We start from the raw sequence: 23027 nt of genomic DNA, 5'->3' as shown, positions 1-23027 counted from the left end.
ACTATACTTTTTAAGTTGTAGCTAGTTAATGGTTTCATTTTAAGAACACATATTAAAATATTTACTAATCTGTTCAAACTTCTTAACCTGTTGGTTTCTTCAAGGACTATGTAATAAACTTAATCATTCACCTTTATTCTAAGAGAGGCATGAAGTAACGTTACCCTAATTGTGTTATAACTCTAAGATGTTTCTATATTCATAGATCTTTGCTGTGTTTATATCTTACTGACTTCTCTTGTTTTTGGAAAGTTATACAGATCCTCATCTGTGTTAATACATCAGTCGACTATCTCTTTTATAAAATATATATAGATGTGTGTATATATATGGATGCTTGTTAAGTCAAGACTATCTTAGAATGTTTTTCAGTTTTGGGCTCAGTATGCTGCTGCACCAATTCAAAAGTTAAAATTTTTTTTTTTTTTTTTTTTTAAATTGAGACAGGGTTTCTGTTGCCCAGGCTGGAGTGCAGTGACACAATCCCCACTCACTGCAAATTCCGCCTCCCAGTTTCAGGCAGTTCTCCTGCCTCATCCTCCCAAGTAGCTGGGACCACAGGCACGCACCACCACACCTGGCTAACTTTTGTGTATTTAGTAAAGACTGGGTTTCACCATGTGGCCAGGCTGGTCTCAAACTCCTGGCCTCAAGTGATCCACCCACCTCAGCCTCCAAAAGTGCTGGGATTGCAGGCCAGAACCATCTCCCCCAGCCAAAACAATAAATTATTTTATAGTGGTAAATTAATACTGACCATGAATGATAAAAAGCCCTCAATATCCAAATCCTTTCTGTTTAACATAATTTAGATAATTTTTCCTCTAAGAGAAATAAGAAAATTTGCCTGAAAATTTACCTTATATAGCCAAATAACTGAAATCAGGGCTTTTCTCACCATTATCGTCTTTCCTTATTCTTTCCTTCCCCTCCCAAATTCTAAAAATGATTAATTACAAGTAAATAAAGAAATGGTAAATGAGGATATCTGGGCTTGTGTTTCATCCTGACTTCAAAGTACATAAAGATAAATGCAACGTTCATATATGTTGCAATCTGTCATTTCAGGTATTTGACCTGCCCAAAGACGACTTGATATCTCTATAATGTAACAGAAAAAGTCAGAAAATATTAAGCAAATAGAAGTGTGGAGCATATTAAGCAAGATGAACATCTCGGGAAGCAGTTGTGGAAGCCCTAACTCTGCAGATATATCTAGTGACTTTAAGGACCTTTGGACAAAACTAAAAGAGTGTCATGATAAAGAAGTACAAGGTAAAATCTTAAATACTTAAAGCAGTATTTTATTGCGACTGTAGTGGCTTTGTATACCTTTGTATGACAGTTCTCTTTGTTTTTTCTATTTCAGCTTTGAGGTTCGGGGGGGTACATGTGCAAGTTTAGTACATGGGTAGATTGCATGTTGCTGGAGTTTGGTGTACAAATGATTTCATCACCCAGGTAGTGAACATGGTACCCCATAAGTAGTTTTTTGATCCCCACCCTCCTCCCACCCGACAACCCTCCACTGTCATGTAGGTCCCGGTACCTGTTGTTCCCCTCATTGTGTCCATGTGTACTAAATGTTTAGCTCCCACTTATAAATGAGAACATGCAATATTTCTGTTCCCTGCTTAGAGTAATGGCTTCAGCTGTATCCAAGCTGCTGCGAAGAAAATCATTTTGTTCTTTTTTTATGGCTACATAGTATTCCATGATGTATATGTACATTTTTTTTATTCAGTCCACTGTTGAGTTTTGTGCATTTAATGACCATCTTTAAGTTCAAAGATATCTTTTTTTTTTTTTTGACACAAGGTCTCACTGTGTCATCAGGCTAGGGTGTAGTGGTGTGATTACGGCTCACCGCAGCTTCCACCTCCCATTTTCAAGTGAGCCTCCCTCCTGTAGTTGGGACCATAGGCACACGCTGCCATGCCTGGCTAATTTTTTATTATTTGTAGAGTCAGGGTCTCACTATGTTGCCCAGGCTGGTCTTGAACTCCTGACCTCATGTGATCCTTCTGTCTTTGCCTCCCAAAGTGCTGGGATTACAGACGTGAGCCATTGTGCCTGGCCCAAAGATCTCATTATTTATTTATTTGTGTATTTATTTATATATTCATGTATTTATTTATTTACTTATCTATTTTCAGAGAGGGTCTCACTGCATCGCCCAGGCTGGAGTGCAGTGGTATGATCACAGCTCACTACAGCCTTGACCTCCCAGGCTCAGGTGTTCCTCCCACCTTAGCCTCCTGAGTACCTGAGACTACAGGTGTGCACCACCATGTCCAGCTAATTTTATGTGTTTTTTGTAGAAACAGAGTTTTGCCATGTTGCCCAGGCTGGTCTTGAACTTCTGGCTCAAACAGTCCACTGGCCTCAGCCTCCTGAAGTTCTAGGATTACAGGTGTCAGCCACCGTGCCCAGCTGATCTTTTTTTCTTTTTCTTTTTGAGACAGGGTCTCGCTTTGTCACCCATGCTGGAGTGCAGTGGTGCAAACATGGCTCAATATTAGCGTCAACCTCTCGGGCCCAAGTGATTCTCCCACCTCATCTTCCCAAGTAGTTGGGACTACAGGCGCACACACCATGCCCAGCTAGTTTTTTTTTTTTAACTTAACCTTCACCTTAGAACACCTAGCTAGTTTTTGTATTTTTTGTGGAGACAGGGTTTCGCTATGTTGTGCAGGCTGGTCTCAAACTCCTGAGCTGAGGTGATCCTCCCGCCTTGGCCTCCCAAAGTGCTAGGATTACAGGCGTGAGCTGCGCACAGCCCAGATCTCATTTTTAGAGGACATTTACACTTGTAGTTTTTGTGATTCATTTTTATGGTCAAATTGGTGCTTTTTAACCTCAGAACATAATTTGTATACAACTTGCTGTTATTTACTTGTGGTAATATGTATGAGATAGTGGAAAAGGTAAAGAATTTGTTGACTGAAGACCTGGATTTGAATTCTGATTTCATTTACCCACTTGCTCTGTGATCTTAAGCCTAATTACCTAACCTCTAAATTTAATTTTCTTCTACAAAATTTTTGCAGGATCTTGACATAAAATTACTACATAAGTCATTTGACAAACCTGTAGCTCTGAAATACAAAAGTGAATGGCAGCTTACTTTCAGAGAGCCTGTTTAATGGAGATAGAGTCGTGTAAACAGATAATTACAATACAGTGAAATAACAGTTAAAAGGTTTTTATGAAGTGCAAAGAGTATATAGAGGATTAAGCAATTGTGATTGAGATGAGTAAATATTATTTGTATTAAAAGAAGCTAAGCTCAAGGTTTTGATACTAAATTTTAATATACTTTAATTCTGTAACTTTCCCGATGTGTGAGAAATGCTTCATATGACATTTGTTTCTTGATTACCTATTATAAGTTTAATACTGCAGTGCTTTATAGCTGTATCATTACACTGAAGTACTATTAAAACGTAATCCACCTGAATCTAAACTGTAGTATGTGGGTCTGTTAGGACTTTCTTATGGTAGGCCGGGGGTGGTGGCTCATGCCTGTAGTCCCAGAACTTTGGGAGGCCAAGGTGGGCGGATCACCTGAGGTCAGGAGTTTGAGACCAGCCTGACTGACACGGAGAAACCCCTTCTCTACTGAAAATACAAAATTAGCCAGGCGTGGTGGTGCGCACCTGTATCCCAGCTACTCAGGAAGGCTGAAGCAGGAGAATCGCTTGAACCCAGGAGGTGGAGGTTGCGGTGAGCTGAGATCGTGCCATTGCACTCCAGCCTGGGCAACAAGAGCAAAACTCCATCTCAAAAAAAAACAAAAAACAAAAAATTTCCCATGGTAAATTTAGTTTCCGGCAAAACTTCTGATAATACTCTTACTAATTAATGAGTTTTGAAATATGAACAACCCCAAAAGTATTCTTTCAAGCCCCAGTGTTCATGGAGACACAAAGAAATGTTCAAGAAATGTTTTTTGGGCAATTACTATTTGCCAGACCTTGTGAATAAGAATGAATCCTATATAGTGCTAGCTTTAAGGAAATTTCTAGTCTAGAATTTTAATGCAGTGTACTATGTTATTATCTGAAAACATGAAGGAAGAACTGAGGGTGTGTGTGGTTGCATGGGGAAGTGGGTTTGTGCATGGTTTATGTCAGACCAGGCTTGATAACTGATTAAGTCTAATTAGCCAGGTAAAGAAGATGGTGGAAGGGGAGGGAATTTTCTGAGTAGAGAGAATAGCACATGCAAAAGTTTGCACATAAGAGCTTGATTCTATTCAAGGAACTATGGATGGTTAGGTTTAGTTCTAAGAGGAAATGGAATGGGAGATGGGAGTTTTTGGGGGAGGTGCATAGGATATGATGCTAGAAATGTACATAGATCCAAATTACGTAAAATGGTATGTGCTGTGCTGAAGAGATTGTCATCATGCCTTGACTTTAGGGCAGATTTCTCTATTTCTGCAAAAAATGTTGGGATTTGGGGATTTGGGATTTTGATAGGTAGTGCTTTGAATCGGTAGATTGCTTTGTATAGTATTGACATCTTAACAATATTGTCTTGTAGTCCATGAACACGGGATATCTTTCTATTTATTAGTGTCTTCTGTATTTCTTTTTAAGGTTTTTATTTTTTAATTATTAATTTTTAGAGATGAGGTCTTGTCTCATTGCCCAGGCTTGAGTGCAGTGGCACAATCATGGTTCGCTGTAGCCTCAAATTCCAGGGTGCAGGCGATCCTTCCACTTCCACCTTCAGAGTAGCTAGGACGACAGGCATGCACCACCACATCTGGCTAATTAATTTTTTTATAGAGACAGGGATCTCACTTTGTTGCCTAGGCTAGCCTCAACTCCTGGGATCAAGCAGTCCTCTGACCACCTTGGCCTCCAAAAGTGCTAGGATTACAGGTATGAACCACCACACCTGGTCATTCTGTAATTTACTTCAGCACCATTTTCTGATTGTCAGGGTACAAGTTTTTTGTCTCCTTGGTGAAATGTATTCTTAAGTATTTTATTCTTTTGATGCTACTGTAAATAGAATTGTTTTCTTAATTTGCTTTTCAGATTGTTCATTGTTAGTGTATAGAAATATAACTGGTTTTTGTGAGTCGATTTTATATTCTGCAACTTTCTTGAAACTCTTGATTTCTATTTTTGTTTTTTATGTTTTGAAACAGAATTTCACTCTGTCACCCAGGCTGGAGTGCAGTGGCGTGATCTCAGCTCACTACAACCTCTGCCTCCCAGGTTGAAGCAGTTCTCCTGGCTCAGCCTCCCAAGTAGCTGGGACTACAGGCATGCACCACCACTCCTGGCTAATTTTTGTATTTTTAGTAGAGATGGGGTTTCACCATGTTGGCCAGGCTGGTCTTAAACTCCTGACCTCAAGCGAGCCGCCCATCTCAGCCTCCCAAAGTGCTGAGATTACAGGCAGGAGCCACTGTGCCTGTCTATTTATAGGCTATTAATTTAATAGAAATAAAATATTTGACAAATTTCTTCTGTTCTTTGGCGTTACGGGATCTTCATGAAATCCTTATTTTACGATGAGGAAGCATCAAGAAAACAAATGATATACTCTTTAATAGAAACAATATGCCATATTTATCAAATTATAGAATATATAAAGCTTGCAAATATTTTGTAGTAGATAATTCTTTTAAAGTGTACTCCTCATGGTTATGCTCTATTCATATTCCCACAAAAATGTCTATACTCTGAAGAACTTTAAGAGAGGAATACAGTAATTATTGGTGTATATGGTAAAGTCCATGTGTTTTATGAATGTTAGGTATTGGATATATGAGCTCATAAGAGAAGATAATCTTTGGTACATTATATTGATCATGGCAATTTCAAATACCTTATGGATTCTTAAAGGTACTAAATGAATAAGTACTATTTTTTAAGTTGCTATGTCATTTAAAAACATTTTGGTTTGGGCCATGCCTTTGTCAATATGTTCCATATAGTTCCATATAAAATTAGAGTCTGTGTGTGATAACATCAAAGACATGCCTGAAGGGAACTTAATTTTTTTAAGGAGGTGGGGAATCCATTTGTAGAAACCAGTATAAGAAACTGTTTGAAAGACATCAAACATGGACTTGTCTGGACTTTGCAGGTTTTAAGGTATATATAGAAATCAAAATTGACTCATTACTTTTAAAGCTTCATGTCAGCAAAAAATAAAAGAGAACGGCTGGAAATGGTAATATTTGAGATACGTAGTTTTTACTTATGTTGGAAATGGTAATATTTGAGATACATAGTTTTTACTTAGCTGCAGAAATCTACCCATAGGACCTTGCATGCATCCGAATGCTCTGCTACATGTGTTTAGAAATTTTTTTGCCTCTTTTGCCAAAACATAATAAAATGATAGCAAAATATGACAGTATGTGCACTGATCACAACAATATGATAAACTGCATCCATGTCTTTTAAGACTAGGAAAAAATAGACAAAATGTTCTAATTTCTGCTGGAGACTAGCAATATGCAAACCAGACCATTTTTGTTGAAAAGTTCTGGAGACATTTTTGACTGAGTTTTTATATCCTTTAAGATAATTGTATCCTTTCATGATTGTATCATTTCATAATGTGTTCCTCTTGTGACAGATGCTGCTAGTATCAGGGTTAAAGACAGATTGTTACTGATAATATATACAGTCTTTGTGCTTTAAATTCAGAATTCACAGAATTTAATGGGAACTTCAGAATTCTTTAAATTTCAAAAGTCTTAAAGTATATTTATTTGGGTACAAAATTTTATTGCCTTTAAAAATCTTTTTCAGTATCAAGTTTATTATTAAAAGCACAAGTAATAAAATAGAATTTAAAAGATTTATTTTCAGAATATCACTATTTTAATAAACAATCTTTTGCCTATGCCAGCTTCTGCTATTAACATCTAGCTAATATATTTTCTGTGTCTAGTAAATATGGTAATCAGTTTCAGAGAAAACTAGGCAGGTTTTGTGAGGCAAACTTGGAACACCTTGAAGGAATAGGACAGTTTGGGGGCTCTAATAGGACAGGATAAATATTCCTTGATTCATTTTTTAATTGCTCCATTTATTTTGTATACATAGAATCAAAAATTCTAAAAAGAAAATATTACCTTAAGATTATACAAATTAACAGTGAAAGGAATTGTCCCACTCATTACTAAGAATGCTGTCAGGCTGGGCGCAGTGGCGCACACTTGTAATCCCAATACTTTGGGAGGCCAAGGCAGGAGGATTACTTGAGTCCAGGAGTCTGAGACCAGCCTGGGCAACAAAGCGAGACCCTGTCTCTGCAAAAAAAATTTTTTAATTAGTCAGACATGGTGGTGCGTGCCCGTGGTCCCAACTACTTCAGAGGTTGAGGCAGGAGGATCGCTTGGGCCTGGGAAGTCAAGGCTACAGTGAGCCTGTTTGCACTCACTGCACTCCAGCCTGAGTCACAGAGATCCTGTCTCAAAAATAATAATAATATTATTATTATCAGTAACTCTCACACCTTTTATTTACATTCACATCTGTAAATAATAAAATCCACAAAAATTAATTTACCCATTTTGAGATCATTAAATCTTAAGCAAAGTGAGCACACCTTAAATGGCTTTGGAATTTAAATAATTTGTTAGGCAATTATAGAAATGCTAGCAGTAGTAGTTTTGGTTGAAGTTTAATTACTTCATTTGTATATAAAGCCCCCACTGTTTGTCAAGAAAGTGATGTTAAGTGTATCATTTGTAATTCAGAACCATAAACAACTTGTTTAAAATGACAGTACATACATTATATATATATGGTTTGTTCTGGGTAGAGAACTAAAATAAGTAAGAATTAACATAGCAGTGATTTTTGTTAATGCAAAGGCATTGAATTCTTGCCTGATTTCTGAACTCTTACATTTGTTTTCTGTATTATACAGGTGCTTGATTGTTTCATTTCCTCCAAAATTTATGTATGAGTGAGTGTAGGGTTAATTGTAGCACAGTGCTTAGTCTTGTGAACACTGTTTCCTCAATAGGTATCTTACGTTGCCAGTGTTACAATCCCAGATACTTTGTTCAACAGATTACCTGTTCATACAGGAGCTGCATTGTTGTATAGCCTCATTCCTTCCGATGGGTGTGGAGCAGGATTAAAGCACACTTTATAGGGGTTCTAATTGTAGATTCCTAATTGACTTGGTGAATAGCAAATGCTAAAATTTAAACACACACACACACATATATAAACCTGTTTCAGGGTGATCTACGTGACAGAACAAATACCTCACAGGTGTTGAATGCTTACAAGATAAAAGAGTAGTTCTTCCCCTGTTTCCCAAGGATTTTCTTTTGAAGTTTATATGGATTTTCTATCTCATTATTTCTTTTCTTAAAATGGTTTATGGCAAGAATCCATTTCATCTTTGGCTGCACTTTTCACTTCTAAAGGCAGAACTGACTGTTAGAAGTCAGCCACAATTAAAACAAACAAACAAAAAATCTGTCAAGTAAAATTTCACACATTTTTGAGAAGGGAAAAAATGTGCCTGGATGCACCACAGGTTACAACTCTCTTATTGAAGGATGTTTGGGTTGTTTCTAATGTTTGGCTAAGACTGCTTGAACATTCAAGTACAGGTTTATCCGTAACACTTTTTTCACCATCTTATTTATAACATTTTTTGTTCAAATTATAGAGCATAGAATCGAAGGTAAAATGTGTCATATCAGTTGGACATTTTCTAAAGGTGAAATTTGAGACATAAGGAGAAAATGTAACATCCAAAAAATTCTCCAGGGCCTTTATTTTTCCACGATATCTAGATTTCCTGGCATTAAATCATTACCATGGAGGGCGATAAGAAGAGATGTCTTCTTCATTAGTGTCTATGTGACCATGGTTGGGAAATTTATAGGTTTGTTTTTAAAATTGGTATTTGTCTAAATTATGTTGTCCAAAAGATTGTACCAAGTTAAGCAGATAAAGAAAAAATATGTTCTTAGAAATGATAAATATGTTTGTTTCTACATACATATATGAAAAACTTTTCTGATTTATAACTTGATAGAATCTGTGAACTGCCAAAGGCACATAGTAAATATTCTTGGATTCTTCAGGAATCCGTCAACTAATAACTATTTATTGGTAACTAACTGCCACCAAATAAAAATTCTTGAGTAGATCTATAGTTGGGTAAATTGTAGAATATTAAAAGCACTGATTGAGAAATTAAAGAGTAAACATTGAGGGCTTTTTTCCCCCTTTATGTTAATCACATTGCAGGAAGTAGGGAGCATAGAGAAAATAGAGGGCAAAGCAATATTCAACGAGAAAAAAATTTTCTAGTTTTTACTGTTTTAACAATCTTTGATTAAATCAGTTTGTTTTTTTTTTTTGATACGGAGTTTCGCTCTTGTTGCCCAGGCTGGAGTGCAATGGCGGGATCTCAGCTCACCACAACCTCTGCCTCCTGGGTTCAAGTGTTTCTCCTGCCTCAGCCTCCCGAGTAGCTAGGATTACGGGCATGTGCCACCATGCCCAGCTAATTTTGTATTTTTAGTAGAGACGGGGTTTCTCCATGTTAATTGGGCTGATTATGAACTCTTGACCTCAGGTGATCCACCCGCCTTGGCCTCCCAAAGTGCTGGAATTACAGGTGTGAGCCACCGCGCCTAGCCAATTAAATGACATTTCTAAATCAATGTTGGGTATTATAATTTTTCAATTTTGCTAAGTAATTGTTTTTGTTTGACTTATATATAGTTGCTAATGATGTATGTATTTTCGTATTTGTTCAGTGACTTTTTTCTTTTGTTAATTACCATTCATGAAAATTAGAAATGTTACCCTGTTTTATCCATATCCTTCCTTGCAGTTTCAATGCCTGTCAGTCTGCTTTCTTCTCAATAACTACCTGAGTCCATAGGCAGTGGTCTTCTCTTATGTTTTGTGTCAGACTCAATTAAAATTAAAAATTCATGTAATAGATATCTTGAGATATAAAACATTCATGCCTTTTGTTAGGTACTTTTCTATAAGGAATTTTGCTCCTAGTCCAGGACTTCCTACCACAATCTAGTTTAATCCCAGAAGATTTGTGCCTACATAAACACCATTGCTGTTAGTAAATACACAGGCTATGTCAGAACATAGACCTTCATTTATAGTGAACTTCTAATTATATGCTTGCCCTGCTACTAGAAAGGAAGTAATTTACTTTAGATAGGGAAAACGTTATTCCATTTGACTGTCACATGATAGACTAAAAGCAATATGTTGCAGATATGCTTTTGTGACTGCAGGATACAAGTAAGGGGAATATACTGTAAACTCATGAGACCTGGTTTATTATTTAGAGGCCAGACTGTTGTGACTTAATAGTGTAGCATTTGACTCATAAAGGAACTTTTGTAGAAGTAACACTTTTTCTTTTTACTTTTCAGGTTTACAAGTAAAAGTAACCAAGCTAAAACAGGAACGAATCTTGTAAGTATCAGTATGTAATACTCAGGTGTTATTTATAGAGCAGTTGATACTAATGTCCAATTTGACCTTAATGTCTTATTTATAAAAAAAAAAATTAGCCCTACTTAATATGGGCCTTGGATAATCAGCAGCAATTTTTTTTTTCAAATTCTAAATTAAAAAGAATAATTTGATAATTTTAAGTATAGCCTTAGTTAATTATGTATGTTTACATTATAATACAACTTACATATGTAATCTTTTCCCATAAAATATTAAAATGACAATTGATCTGTAGTCTCATTTTGATTTGTCAGCGGAGTTCTTTTTTCAGCCATAATTAACACCTGGAATTCAACATGCTACAAGACGGGGAGCAGAATAATTCTGGAATTTCGAAACTCATATGAATGAAAACTAAATGGGCATTTTAAGACACCTTTTAGGTAGTTTGAAATTACTCGAAGATTCCCTGAATTGTTTTGCTTATAAAGTTCTAAATGAGATCTGATTTTTTAAGTTCAGGAACAGATTTTACTCATGATTCTCTAGAGCTTCCACATTCAGGAATCTGAAACAGATGGCAGAGTAGAATATCAGCACCCATAACAAAAGTCAGTATCGTGTAACTAATAATAATACGTCTGGTTTACAGTCTGTGTCTATGGGCTTCAGTTACTTCACTTTCTGAAAGCTTCCAAGGCTGTAACATGCCATCTGTGGCCAGGCACGGTGGCTCACACCTGTAATCTCAACACTTTGGGAAGCCAAAGCAGGCAACTTGATTGAGCCCAGGTGTTTGAGACTAGCCTAGACAATATGGTGAAACCCCATTTCTATTAATGCAAAAAATTAGGCACGTGCGGTGGCACGCACCTGTGGTCCCAACTACTCCAGAGGCTGAAGTGGGAGGATTGCTTGAGCCCAGGAGGCATAGGTTGCAGTGACCTGACATTGTGCTACTGCATTCCAGCCTGGGTGACAGAGTGAGACCCTGTCCCAAAAAAACAAATAAAAAAAGCTTTTTTTTCCATTATAATCTGCAAATGAAAATTGGTAAATTTTCTGTTACACCAAAAAGTCACGTTTGGAAGTGAACTTAGTTGATTCAGGAATATAAAATCATGCATTTTTTTAAAGTTTTGTTTAAAGTGAAAATTTCTGGTTCTTCATAGCATTTTAAAGTGCCTTGTTGTAACTGTACATGTTCCTACCCTAAAGATGTTACTGAAAACCTCCTTAACCATAGAATACCCCTTTTCTGTGTTTCTGTGGCAGAGCTGTGTTTAGTACCCCTAATTGAGCTGTTTTTTAACTTAAACAGAAAACCAAATAATCCTTTTTTGAGTAATGAATGTAAGATGTACATTTTATTAGGTAGGATATTTTCCTACTGTGAAAAATAAAAACAATCAGAAGTGACTTTTACAGTAAGGAAAATTTCTTCTTTTATATGGAAAGCCCAAAGAAGGGACATTCTAGGACTGGTTAATAGGCGACTCAGAGACTCAGGTTATTTCTTCTCTCCCATCCTTAGTATTTTGACTTGCTGTCTTATTCTTGAACTCACTGCAAAACGTTGGCTGTCACCATTCTAGTCATCTTCTGCAGAACATCCCTGGGTCCTCTTTCACTAATTACAAAAGTTTGCCAGAAACAGACCCCAGCAGACTAACCGAGAAAAGACAAGAGAAGACCCACATAAAATCAAGAATGAAAAGGCCAGGCGCAGTGGCTCACACCTGCAATCCCAGCACTTTGGGAGGCCAAGGCAGGCGGATCACGAGGTCAGGAGATCAAGACCATCCTGGCTAACACGGTGAAACCCCGTCTCTACTAAAAATACAAAAAAAATTAGCCGGGCGTGGTGGCGGGCGCCTGTAATCCCATCTTCTCGGGAGCCTGAGGCAGGAGAATGGCATGAACCCGGGAGGCAGAGCTTGCAGTGAGCCAAGATTGCACCACTGCACTCCAGCCTGGGCAACACAGCAAGACTCTGTCTCAAAAAAAAAAAAGAATGAAAAAGATGATATTACAACTGGTACCACAGAAACACAAAAGATCATTAAGGACCGTTATGAATAACTGTATGCTAATAAACTGGAAAACTAGAGGAAATCAATGCATTTCTGGATACATATGACTTACCAAGATTGAATCAGGAAGAAATAGAAAACCCAAACAAACCAGTAATGAATAGCAAAATTAATCAGTAATCACCAAGTCCAGTACCAGATAAATTCACTGCTGAATTCTATCAAACTTACAAAGAACTAATACCAATTTTCCTTAAACTGTTCTAAAAAAGTGAAAAGGAAGGAATTCTTCCTATCTCAGTCTGCAAGACCGGCATCACCCTGATACCAAAAGCAGACAAGGATGCAACTAAAAAACTACAGTCCAGTCTCCCTGATGAACATAGATGCAAAAACGTTCAACAAAATACTAGGAAACCAAATCCAACAGCACATTAAGAAGATAATGCATCATTATTAAGTGGGATTTATCTCAGTGATGCAAGAATGGCTTAACATATGCAAATCAATAAGCATGATACGCCACCTCAATAGTATGAAGGACAAAAATCTTATGGTCGTCTCAATAGATGCAGAAAAAGCATTTGATAAAATTAAACATCCCTTCGTGGTTAAAAAAAACTGTCAACCAACTAGGGCATATAATGAACAAACCTCAAAATAATAAAGGTCAAATGTGCCCAAACCCATAGCTAACATTATACCAAATGGGGAAAAGTTGAAAGCCTTTTTTCTAAGAACTGGAACAAGTCAAAGATGCCCACTTTCACCACCATTATTCAGCATGGTACTGGAAGTCTTAGAGCAGTCAGGCAAGAGAAAGAAAGAAAAGGCATCCTAATTGAAAACAAGGAAGTCAAATTGTACCTCTTTGTAGACAAGAAGATCTTATATTGGGGGAAAAAAAAGTTTTTGAGACAGAATCTCACTTCTTGCCCAGGCTGGAATGCAATGGTATAATCATGGCTCACTGCAGCCTCAAACTCCTGGGCTTAGGCAATGCTCCTGCCTCAGCCTCCCTAGTAGCTGGGACCTACAGCTGTGTGCCACCACGCCTGACTAGTTTTTAAACTATTCTTTTGTAGAGATGGGGTCTCTATATTGACTAGGCTGGTTTTGAACTCCTGGGCTCAAGTGATCCTCCACCCTTGACCTCCTAAACTGATGGGATTACAGGCATGCGCCACAGCACCCAGCCAAAAAAACCTCTTAAAACTAATAAACACATTCAGTAAAGTTGCAGGATACAATGTCAACGTACAAAAGTCACTGGTGTTTTTATACATAAATAATGAAATAGCTGGAAAACAATCAAGGCAATCCATTTATAATAGTTAGAAGAAACAAAACACTTAGGAATCAATTTAAGGAGGTAAAAGTTCTCTACAAGGAAAACTACAAAACATAGATGAAAGAAATTGAAGAGGACCCAAACAGATGGACTTCCCATGCTCATGGATTGCAAGAATTAATGTTAAAATGAACATACTTCCCAAAGCAATCTATAGATGCAGTACATTCCCTGTCAAAATACCAACGTCATTTTTCACAAAAATAGTAAAATTCCTAAAATTTGTATGGAACCAAAAAAAGAACTCGAACAGTCAAAGCAATCCTGAGGAGAAAAAAAAAAAAAAAACTGGAAACTAGTAACATCACATTGCCTGACTTCAAAATATATTACAAGTCTATAGTAACCAGACCAGCATTATATTGATATAAAGATATACAGATGAATGAAACGGAGTAGAGAACCCAGAAATAAATCCACATTATATGTCACGGCCAACTAATCTTAGACATAGCTGCCAAGAGCATACACGGGGAAAAGACACCGCCTCAGCAAATGCTGCTGGGAAAACTAGATAACCACATGCACAAGAATGAAACTGAACTGCTACTCACAATACACAAAAATCAACTTGATAGATTAAAGACTTAAATGTGAGAACCCAAAACTGTAAAACTACTAGAAGAAAAAATAGGGAAAACTTTTCAGAACATTGGTTTAAGCCAAGGTTCTATGGCTAAGACTTCAAAAACACAGGCAGCAAAAGCAAAAATAGACAAATTGTACTGTATAAAAGTAAAAAACTTCTGCACAGCAAAAGAGACAATTGTGTCAGGTGACAACCCTTTGAATGGAAGCAAATATTCACAAACTACTCATCTGACTGGGGACTCATGCAGACTATACAAATAACGGGGTGACAACAATAACAACAAATAATCCCATTAAAAACTGGGCAAAGGAGAGACACACATATCTCAGAAAATAACATATTAATGGCCAGTAGGTGTATGAAAAATGCCCAACATCATTAGTAATCAGAGAAATGCAAATCCAAACCACAATGAGATACCATCTTGCCCCAGTCAGAATGGCTGTTACCAAAAAGACATACAATAACAAATGCTAGCAAGGATATGGAATAAAGGGAACCTTTGTACATTGTTGGTGGGAATGTAAATTAGTAAAGCTACTATGGAAAACAATATGGAAATTTTTCAGTAAAACTAAAAAGAGAACTACATATGATCCACCAATTCTACTACTGGGCATTTACTCAAAGGAAAAGAAATATGTCAAATGGATACGTGCACTTACGTGTTTATTGCAGTGCTATTCACAATAGCAAAGATACAGAATCAACTTAAGTGTCCATCAACAGGTGAACTGGATAAAGCAAATGTGTTATACACAGTGGAATACTACTCAACCATAAAAATGAATGAAACCCTGTCATTTGCAGCATTTTGGATGAAACTGGAGGTCGTCATGTTAAATAAGTCATGCACAGAAAGACATATTGTAACTCATATGTGGGAGGTAAGAAAGTAGATCATATGGAAGTAGAGAATGGAATAATAGATACCAGAAACTGGGAATGGTGTGTGGGTGGGAGGGAGGTAGAGTCAGTTAATGGGTGCAAACTTACACGGAGATAGAAGAAATAATGTTTGGTAGAAGAATAGCGTGACTATAGTTAACAACAGTGTATTGTATTTTGAAAATAGGAAACCTGAAATACGTGTAACACATAGAAATGATAAATACTTGGGTGATGACTACCCCAAATACTCTGACGTAATCATTACACATTCTATGTATGTAGCAAAAACTTCACATGTACCACATAAATATGTACAAATATAATGTATGAATTTTTTTTAAAGAATGGAAATATAACGTTATTCAGTAGCTGATAATAATGCCTTACTTTATTTGATCCTCTTGGCAACCTTTTAAAATATATTGTAATTACTCTGTACCTGTACACCTCAGGTAGCCTAAGATTATACATTTTGGAAGCATAGGTAAGTAGCTAAATTCCCTGAGTAATCAGATAATTAAAGGGATCCTTTATTGAACCACCCCTAGAATAAATTAGGTCTTTATATTGTGGTACCAGGAATTTGGGTTTATCTATGTTATTATAATCCCCTGTTCCCCAGTATACAATATACAGTCTTACCTCCATATTGTTAGAATAGCTGGATTTGGAAGCTATCTCAGCCCTTAAGGATTCCTGAAAGAAGCAGTTAGAGAATGAATACTACTAATATTTGTTCTTCAGTTAATTGTTTCAGACGTATGTTTTGATGAAAAACTCTGCACGCAGCTAATGCTTTTACACAAATTCATTCACAAAATGAAACATGGTACTATTGACTGTTGGATGTTGTGAGGTTATTTGAAAAGTTACCCTTGAGCTTGATCAGCCTGATTTTTTTTTCCCCCTTGAGATGGAGTTTCGCTCTTGTTGCCGAGGCTGAAGTGCAATGGTGCAATCTCAGCTCACTGCAGCCTTTGCCTCTGGGGTTCAAATGATTCTCCTGCCTCAGCCTCCCGAGTAGCTGGTATTACAGGCGCCTGCCACCATGCCTGGCTTATTTTTGTATTTTTAGTAGAAACTGGGTTTCACCACGCAAGGTTGGTCTCAAACTCCTGACCTCAGGTGATCCACCTGCCTCGGCCTCCCAAAGTACTTGGATTACAAGCATAAGCCACCACGCCCGGCCCAGCCTGATTATTTTAGACTAGTTGTGTACATGGACTACATCTGTTTTCTCTATTGTATATCCATTATTTACTAACTGATTAACTCTCTTATTAGCTAACAAATCTGATCATCCTAATTACCAGCCATTACTTAAAAACAATAACTACTTTCTGCTGAGGAAATAATAAAGATGACATCTGCCGTATTCAGCCAGCTTTATAACACTTACTAAGAAAATTCTCTTTAGCGGCTGAGAAATTTAGAAATTCTTAGAATGTAGACTACTCACCTTCAGATAAACCCTTGTTTTCTTTAAAAAATTATTTAATTAAGAAATTTAAAGAATTGTAAAGACAGAAAAACATTTTCCAGTTCTGCAGCGCTGTTTTCATACTTTCTATTCCTTATCACAAAGTTTCTTTATAGAGAGTATAACTCGAACATAATGTTTTGTCCATTTTATTCATGGTAGTTCCTATCTCTCCCTATAGATCCCCCTGCCCCAGCCCCCATACGTGACATTTGATTTCAAAGTAATGAAAAAATTGTTGTATGTGCTGCATAGGTATGTAAAAGAGACAGGAAGGTTTGTTATCTATCTTATTACAGTTACATTCTCAAATACAAGATTTACCCAGCTTCCTATGCCAGTTATATTTAAAATATTCAGTTACCTTAGAAAAACAGAAGGCCACCAGTTAGGAAAATGATACTGAGTTTTTAGTAAAATGCTGCTAATGACATTGAGCTTGCCTTAGAAATGAAGTTAGTGATTGGTGTAGTAATAACTCTTCCTTTGGATGAGGTCCAGGGTAGACCTGCCTTTAATATATTAGACACTTTTCGAAATTGCATGACTCTTTTTGCACTGTCTGGAATTCATCAATTTGCTTTCGTAAAGACCTTGTTAAATTATTTCTGCAATTAGTAAAAGCTCTTTATGTTACCACTTTCTTGACCTGAATATTTTAAGTAATTGAAGTGAGTTTTAACTTTAACTTAGGTTATTCATCTACATAATAGTTTAGCTTTAAGACAAATACTGTCATGCTCTGAGTCATTCTAAATAGAACAGTAATGGAATATATGAATATGGGAAAATCAGATAACTCACTACTATTACAGAATTCTGTTCATCATTTAAGAAAAAACCCTTTGCTATTTTCACTCCTTAAGAGTGAAAATGTATATGTTTGCCTGTGCATGTAAATCTTCAATTTAATATTTACTGTATCTTATGGTACAGATTATTTAAGTTAACTATTAAATTTGAATATATGTTGGCAGTCTGTTTTAGACCATGACTTTAATCCCCCAGGCTTAGACAAGTTATCTGGTTATATTTGCCGAATAGGGTCAGTAAAAACCTGGTGTTCCTTCTGAATTAAATACATTTTCTAGAAGTATTAGGAAATATTTACTTATTTTTTAATTTTTGTTAAATGAGAAATGGCCATGTTAACAAGCTTCAATGATATATCATTGTCTGTTATCTTCAAGTTCTCAGATGTCTCTACATGCTACCATAACCTTATTTGTTGTATAGCAAGATGGTATTGCTCTTACATGTTTTTCAATTAATATAAACTGTTCAACAAATTTTTAAGAAATACCCTCTATATTTGATACCTGACATTTTGACTTAATTGTTTTACCCATCTATTTTGGTGCCAGTGACACTATATTCTAGCCACTTGGCACAATTGTTTTGACATCTACTTTTTATGACAGACTGACTTGCCACTCTGATTTGATATTTTAGGCCCTTCAAGGGACTGGGGAAAGGCATTTGAATCACAGTATTATCTCATATTTTCAGCTTCAAGACTATACAGAAAATCCCAATCAAATTTCTAATGGGTTTTCTTACAATTAAAATATGTGCATGCTTTATATAATAATGTGATTTTTAAAAATAATGATAGACGGGTAAAATATGACGACTTTGGAAGGTAATCAGGTTTAAGTAGAAGAAAATTTTAGTTGTCTTTGTTAGTTTTTTTCTCACTATAAAGTCATAATGGTAAACACTTAACATAGAGCCTACTGTGCACCACACTGTTCCATATCAGTACATACATTAATACTTATTCTTCAGACCTTTTGCAGTAGATATTAATGTATCCATACTTTGTGAGGCCCAGAGAGTTTAGGTTAATTGTATCAGGTCACACAGCTGGCAAATGAGCTGGACTCAAACCCACGTTGCATCTGGGCGTAGGGTTCATGTTCTTCCACTTCACTGTAAGCTCTGACTTAAAAGCAAGACCAGGTAAAAATTTTAAACAACACAGAAATTAGTAAAATAGGAAGTAGGAGTTCCCCATAATTGAAAGAGGTGATGTGAAACTGTGATTTACAAGATTTTCCAACTTGACCTTTTCAGTTGTTTTGTTTTGGTACAAGAAGTTTGTCATATAAACGCAGTGGAGCTCTTAGAATTATCCTGTTAAGAGTATTTTTATCTGAAAAACTTATTTATTTTTTGACCTTTAGAGATGCACAAAGACTAGAAGAATTCTTCACCAAAAATCAACAGCTGAGGGAACAGCAGAAAGTCCTTCATGAAACCATTAAAGTTTTAGAAGATCGGTGAGTCTGGCACTTAGGTCTTGAGTAATACGTGATTTCCTCCATAATAAGGAGTACATTGACTCTCATTTGTAATTAGTTTTGGGATTGAAAGTGATCTTTCCCACAGCCTTCTCTCACCTTTGAATGAATGCTTTATGAAAATAAGGATCTAGTCTTAAAGATTTTCATTAATTGTGAGATCACATCAGTTTACCCTTTAAACGATATCTTTATCTGGTGTTTGCTGTAGCGGAAGCTCAAGGGTAGCAATGTTCTAATTCATTTAATGCTTTAATTCCAGTTTTACTTCTAGGTGAGTGGAAACTGTTTCACAATTCTGTTTCTGTCGTCTTTTCTTACTCTTGCTGTTCTCTTTTCTTCCTTGCAAATTTCCTCACTTTGAGGGAGTCTAGGGATTCTTCTTTCTGAGTATTCCTGAGATAATATCATTTACTTCCATACACTGACTTCTTTCTTTCCCACTCCTGTGAGGTTAACACTGAGGATTACAAAAGGCTTCCAGCATTTGCTGTATTCCCTTTTCTGAATTGTAAGTGCTATTTAGGACCCATAAACTACCTACCTACTATAGTAAACAATATTCCAGCCAAACATGGTGACTCACACCTGTAATCTCAACACTTTGGGAGGCTAAGACGGGAGGATCACTTGAGGCCAGACGTTCAAGACCAGCCTGGACAAACAAAGCAAGACCCTGTCTCTACAAAAAATTTTAAAAGCTGGGCGTAGTGGCCTGAACCTGTAGTTTCAGCTACTCTAGAGGATCACTTGAGTCCAAGGTTTTTGAGGCTGCAGTGAGCTATGATTGCACTGCTGCCCTGCAGCCTGGTGACAGCAAGACCATGTCTCAAAAAAAAACAAAAAAAAAAACCCACAATATTCCATACTTTCTTTATCGTTTCTGTTTTTCCAGGGCAGGCATAGTGGCTCATGCCTATAACCTCAGTTCTTTGGGAGGCCAAGGCAAGAGGATGATTGCTTGAGTTCAGGAGTTCAAAACCAGTGTGGCGGTATAGCAAAAACTCATCTCTTCAAAACATTAAAAATTAGCCAGGCGTGTGACTGCAGTCCTAGCTACTCAGGACACTGAGACGGGAGCATTGCTTGAGTCCAGGAGTTTGAGCAAGCTATGATTGTGCATCCACTGCAGCCTGTGTAGCAGAACGAGACCCTGTCTCTTAAAAACATTTTTTTCTTGATATTTTTGCTTATGTTACAGAAGGGCTGGGTGATTTGAGTTTGTCTCTACCCTTTTAGTGGTGAAATAATTTAATATTCTTCATATGTGCAAACTGAAATTGAGTAGAGTACTTTCTGCAACTACGAACTCAATGGATGCACATTTGTTGGAATAGGCAGTGTATTGTGGAATAAAGACCTATGTGCTTTAGAATTACGTATGTTTTTGAATTCGAGCTTCACCCTGTGTTCTTAATTCAGATTCCACAACAAATATTTGAGTCCTTGCTGTCTTAGGTATTGCTCTAGGGGGCTGGGAATGATACTTTTCCTAGTATGTCATGGATTAAACAAGATAGTGCAAGTAACAATACATAACAAGTTGAATAAGACTTATATATCTTAGTTGGTGAACATAATTTAGTACTCCTGTCTGTGCATATATTTAATTTTCAAAGGTTGGGAGTAAGCCATATGACAAACAAATGAGACAATTTCAGATTATAAATGCTATGAAGAAAATAAAATTGAATTATGTAATTGAGTAACCACAGGACCTGTGTAGAAAAAGAACCACACTCAGCTTTTCCCACTGCTCATACAACATGCTTCAGACACCAGGTGTGAGGAGTTTCCCCTACCAACAAGCAAACAATTAATTCTACAGCAGACACTAGCTGGGTGTCCTCTTAATTCAGTTCCTACACTGGATATGGCATCAGGTCCCACAGGTTGAGGGCTTTGTCCCCATGACTGTGCCCTCCCCTCTATTCTGATGTCAATTGCAAGCCCCAGGTTGTTTACCCATGCTTTGGACAGACTCTAAATTGGGGTTCCTACAACCCCCTCCTCGGGTTATAATTACTAGAGTGGCTCACCAAACTCAGGAAAACATTTATATTTATCAGTTTATTACAAAAAATTTGTTAAAGGATACAAGTCAACAACCAAATGAAGAGATACATGGGGTGAAGTCTGGAAGGATCCTAAACACAGGAGCTTCTGTCCCCGTGGAGTTGGGGTGCTATCTTAACTGAGACTTGATTGGCAAAAAGGAACTGTCCACTTGAAGAACTAGAGACAAAAGGAAATAGAACAGACAAATGTGAAAATCTAAAAGTTTAAAGTATTTGAGGAACAGAAAGTCTACTGTGGTTCTAGCTTAATGAGTAAAGGGGATGAGTGATAGGAGTAAGATGGGAAATCTAGTGGGGCAACAACTAGATTTCGTAGGGACATAGGCAAAAGTTTGGATTTTAATTGTGATAGAAACCATTGAAGGGTTTAAGCAGGGGAATAACAAAGGGATATAAGTAGGTAGCAACAGCCTCTCTATCCAAATGGAAGTGTCAAGTAGATAGATGTATATGTGAGTCTAGAATTCGGTGGATTTCTTAAGGACATGTTTGAATAGTAGAGGAAGAACGAAGAGGTCTTAGGGCTGAATCCTTTGGCATTCCTGATTAAGGTTTAATGAAGAATAAGGACCCAGCCAGCCAAAGATTGAGAAAGAGAAACTATTAAAATAGAAGAAAAGCCAGGAACATAGGGCTTGACCACTAACAATACCTTCTTTGCAGGACTATTTTGAAATTTAAATGAGATAATGGAAGTAGCAGTACATAATAGATATTTAATAAGACTTAAGCTATCTTCTAATTGGAAGATGATTCCAACTTTTTGCACTCTAGTCTGTGTTATATAACACAGCCATGTCTGGGCTATCTAGCTGAGAAGCCAGAAAACTAGAAAGCCATCTCTCCCACTCACTCTTTCCAGGTCAGCACTGGAAAGGAAATCATCAGTTACTTGTCTGTCGTGTGTTAAGACGCTTCCTTCTATTTTCTCTGGATGTGTAGTGGAGGATTTCAGGGAACATGCTTCTCTCAACCTTTAACTCCAGCCATTGAAGAGCTTCCTTCTCTTATTTCACCACGTTTTTTCCATTACACTACTTTCTACAAGCAGTGAGGTTGGAGTGTAATGGCATTAACGCCAAAGGATTAGGAATGCTTTTTGTTCCATGTAAAGAAAATGTTAAGATTGGCAGTAATAACCAAATATGTTAGCCTGAGTTCTCTGAGAAGCTAACATCAGCAAGACCTTGGACACTGAAGAGATTTATTGGGAAAAATATCTGTAAGAAGTGAGGCATCTGGAAGAGCTGTCAGACCTTCGTGCCTCTAACTCTGAAGAGAGGGAAGAGGGTACTGTACTTTTAAGAGAGCTCTGACAAGGCTAACAGGGAGTCCTGGAGCCATAGTTGCCCTGCTTTCCTCATTTATAGCAGGATCTGACTATGAGATCCCTGGTGTATTCACCTATGTGGACAGGTAAAGGATTTCACAGCATAGAAGGTGGAGCCAGGGATTTTGTTCTTCACAGTAGTAGACAATAAGATGACCGGGCCAACTCAAGGGCTTGATTATATTGACTTCCAGTACCCTTCCTGTTTAGTTGTTCCTTAGCAAGTTGTTTAGGGCCCAAAATTACTACACTCAAATTTACCGGATAACATTTTCATTATGTTTTGCTTGAAACATTGGCTTAATACAATTTGGCTCTCCATTTCATCCCCAAGATAGTATTCTTCATCCTGCCCCTTGAAGACGTTGCTTTCCAGTGTCTTCAAAACACTCTTTAACCTTTGCAGTCTTGTACTTCCTTTTTAAGTAGGTTTTCTTCTCCAGGCCGTTTCAGAGAAGAAATCAGTGGATGAGTGCCTCATCTCCTTCCCATTAAATTACTTTCTTTTATGCAGTCTATATATATAT

General features: G+C 37.0%; 1 protein-coding gene across 1 annotated transcript in view; it reads left to right on the top strand.

Moving 5' to 3' along the window:
• The window catches only part of RBBP8 (retinoblastoma binding protein 8), a 104747-nt gene that overhangs the window by 2495 nt on the left and 79225 nt on the right, over positions 1 to 23027 (top strand). The window contains exons 2-4 of the mRNA XM_011988097.1: positions 1069 to 1275; positions 10418 to 10460; positions 18976 to 19071. Of these exons, the coding sequence (XP_011843487.1) occupies positions 1167 to 1275; positions 10418 to 10460; positions 18976 to 19071 (248 nt within the window). The 5' untranslated portion in view covers positions 1069 to 1166. The remainder of the gene's footprint in view (positions 1 to 1068; positions 1276 to 10417; positions 10461 to 18975; positions 19072 to 23027) is intronic.

The sequence above is a fragment of the Mandrillus leucophaeus genome, unplaced genomic scaffold, assembly GCF_000951045.1.
Source record: "Mandrillus leucophaeus isolate KB7577 unplaced genomic scaffold, Mleu.le_1.0 Scaffold322, whole genome shotgun sequence".
In the NCBI taxonomy this organism is placed as follows: domain Eukaryota; kingdom Metazoa; phylum Chordata; class Mammalia; order Primates; family Cercopithecidae; genus Mandrillus; species Mandrillus leucophaeus.
Note: the sequence above shows the minus strand (reverse complement) of the source record. Positions and strands in the feature narration are given on the sequence as shown.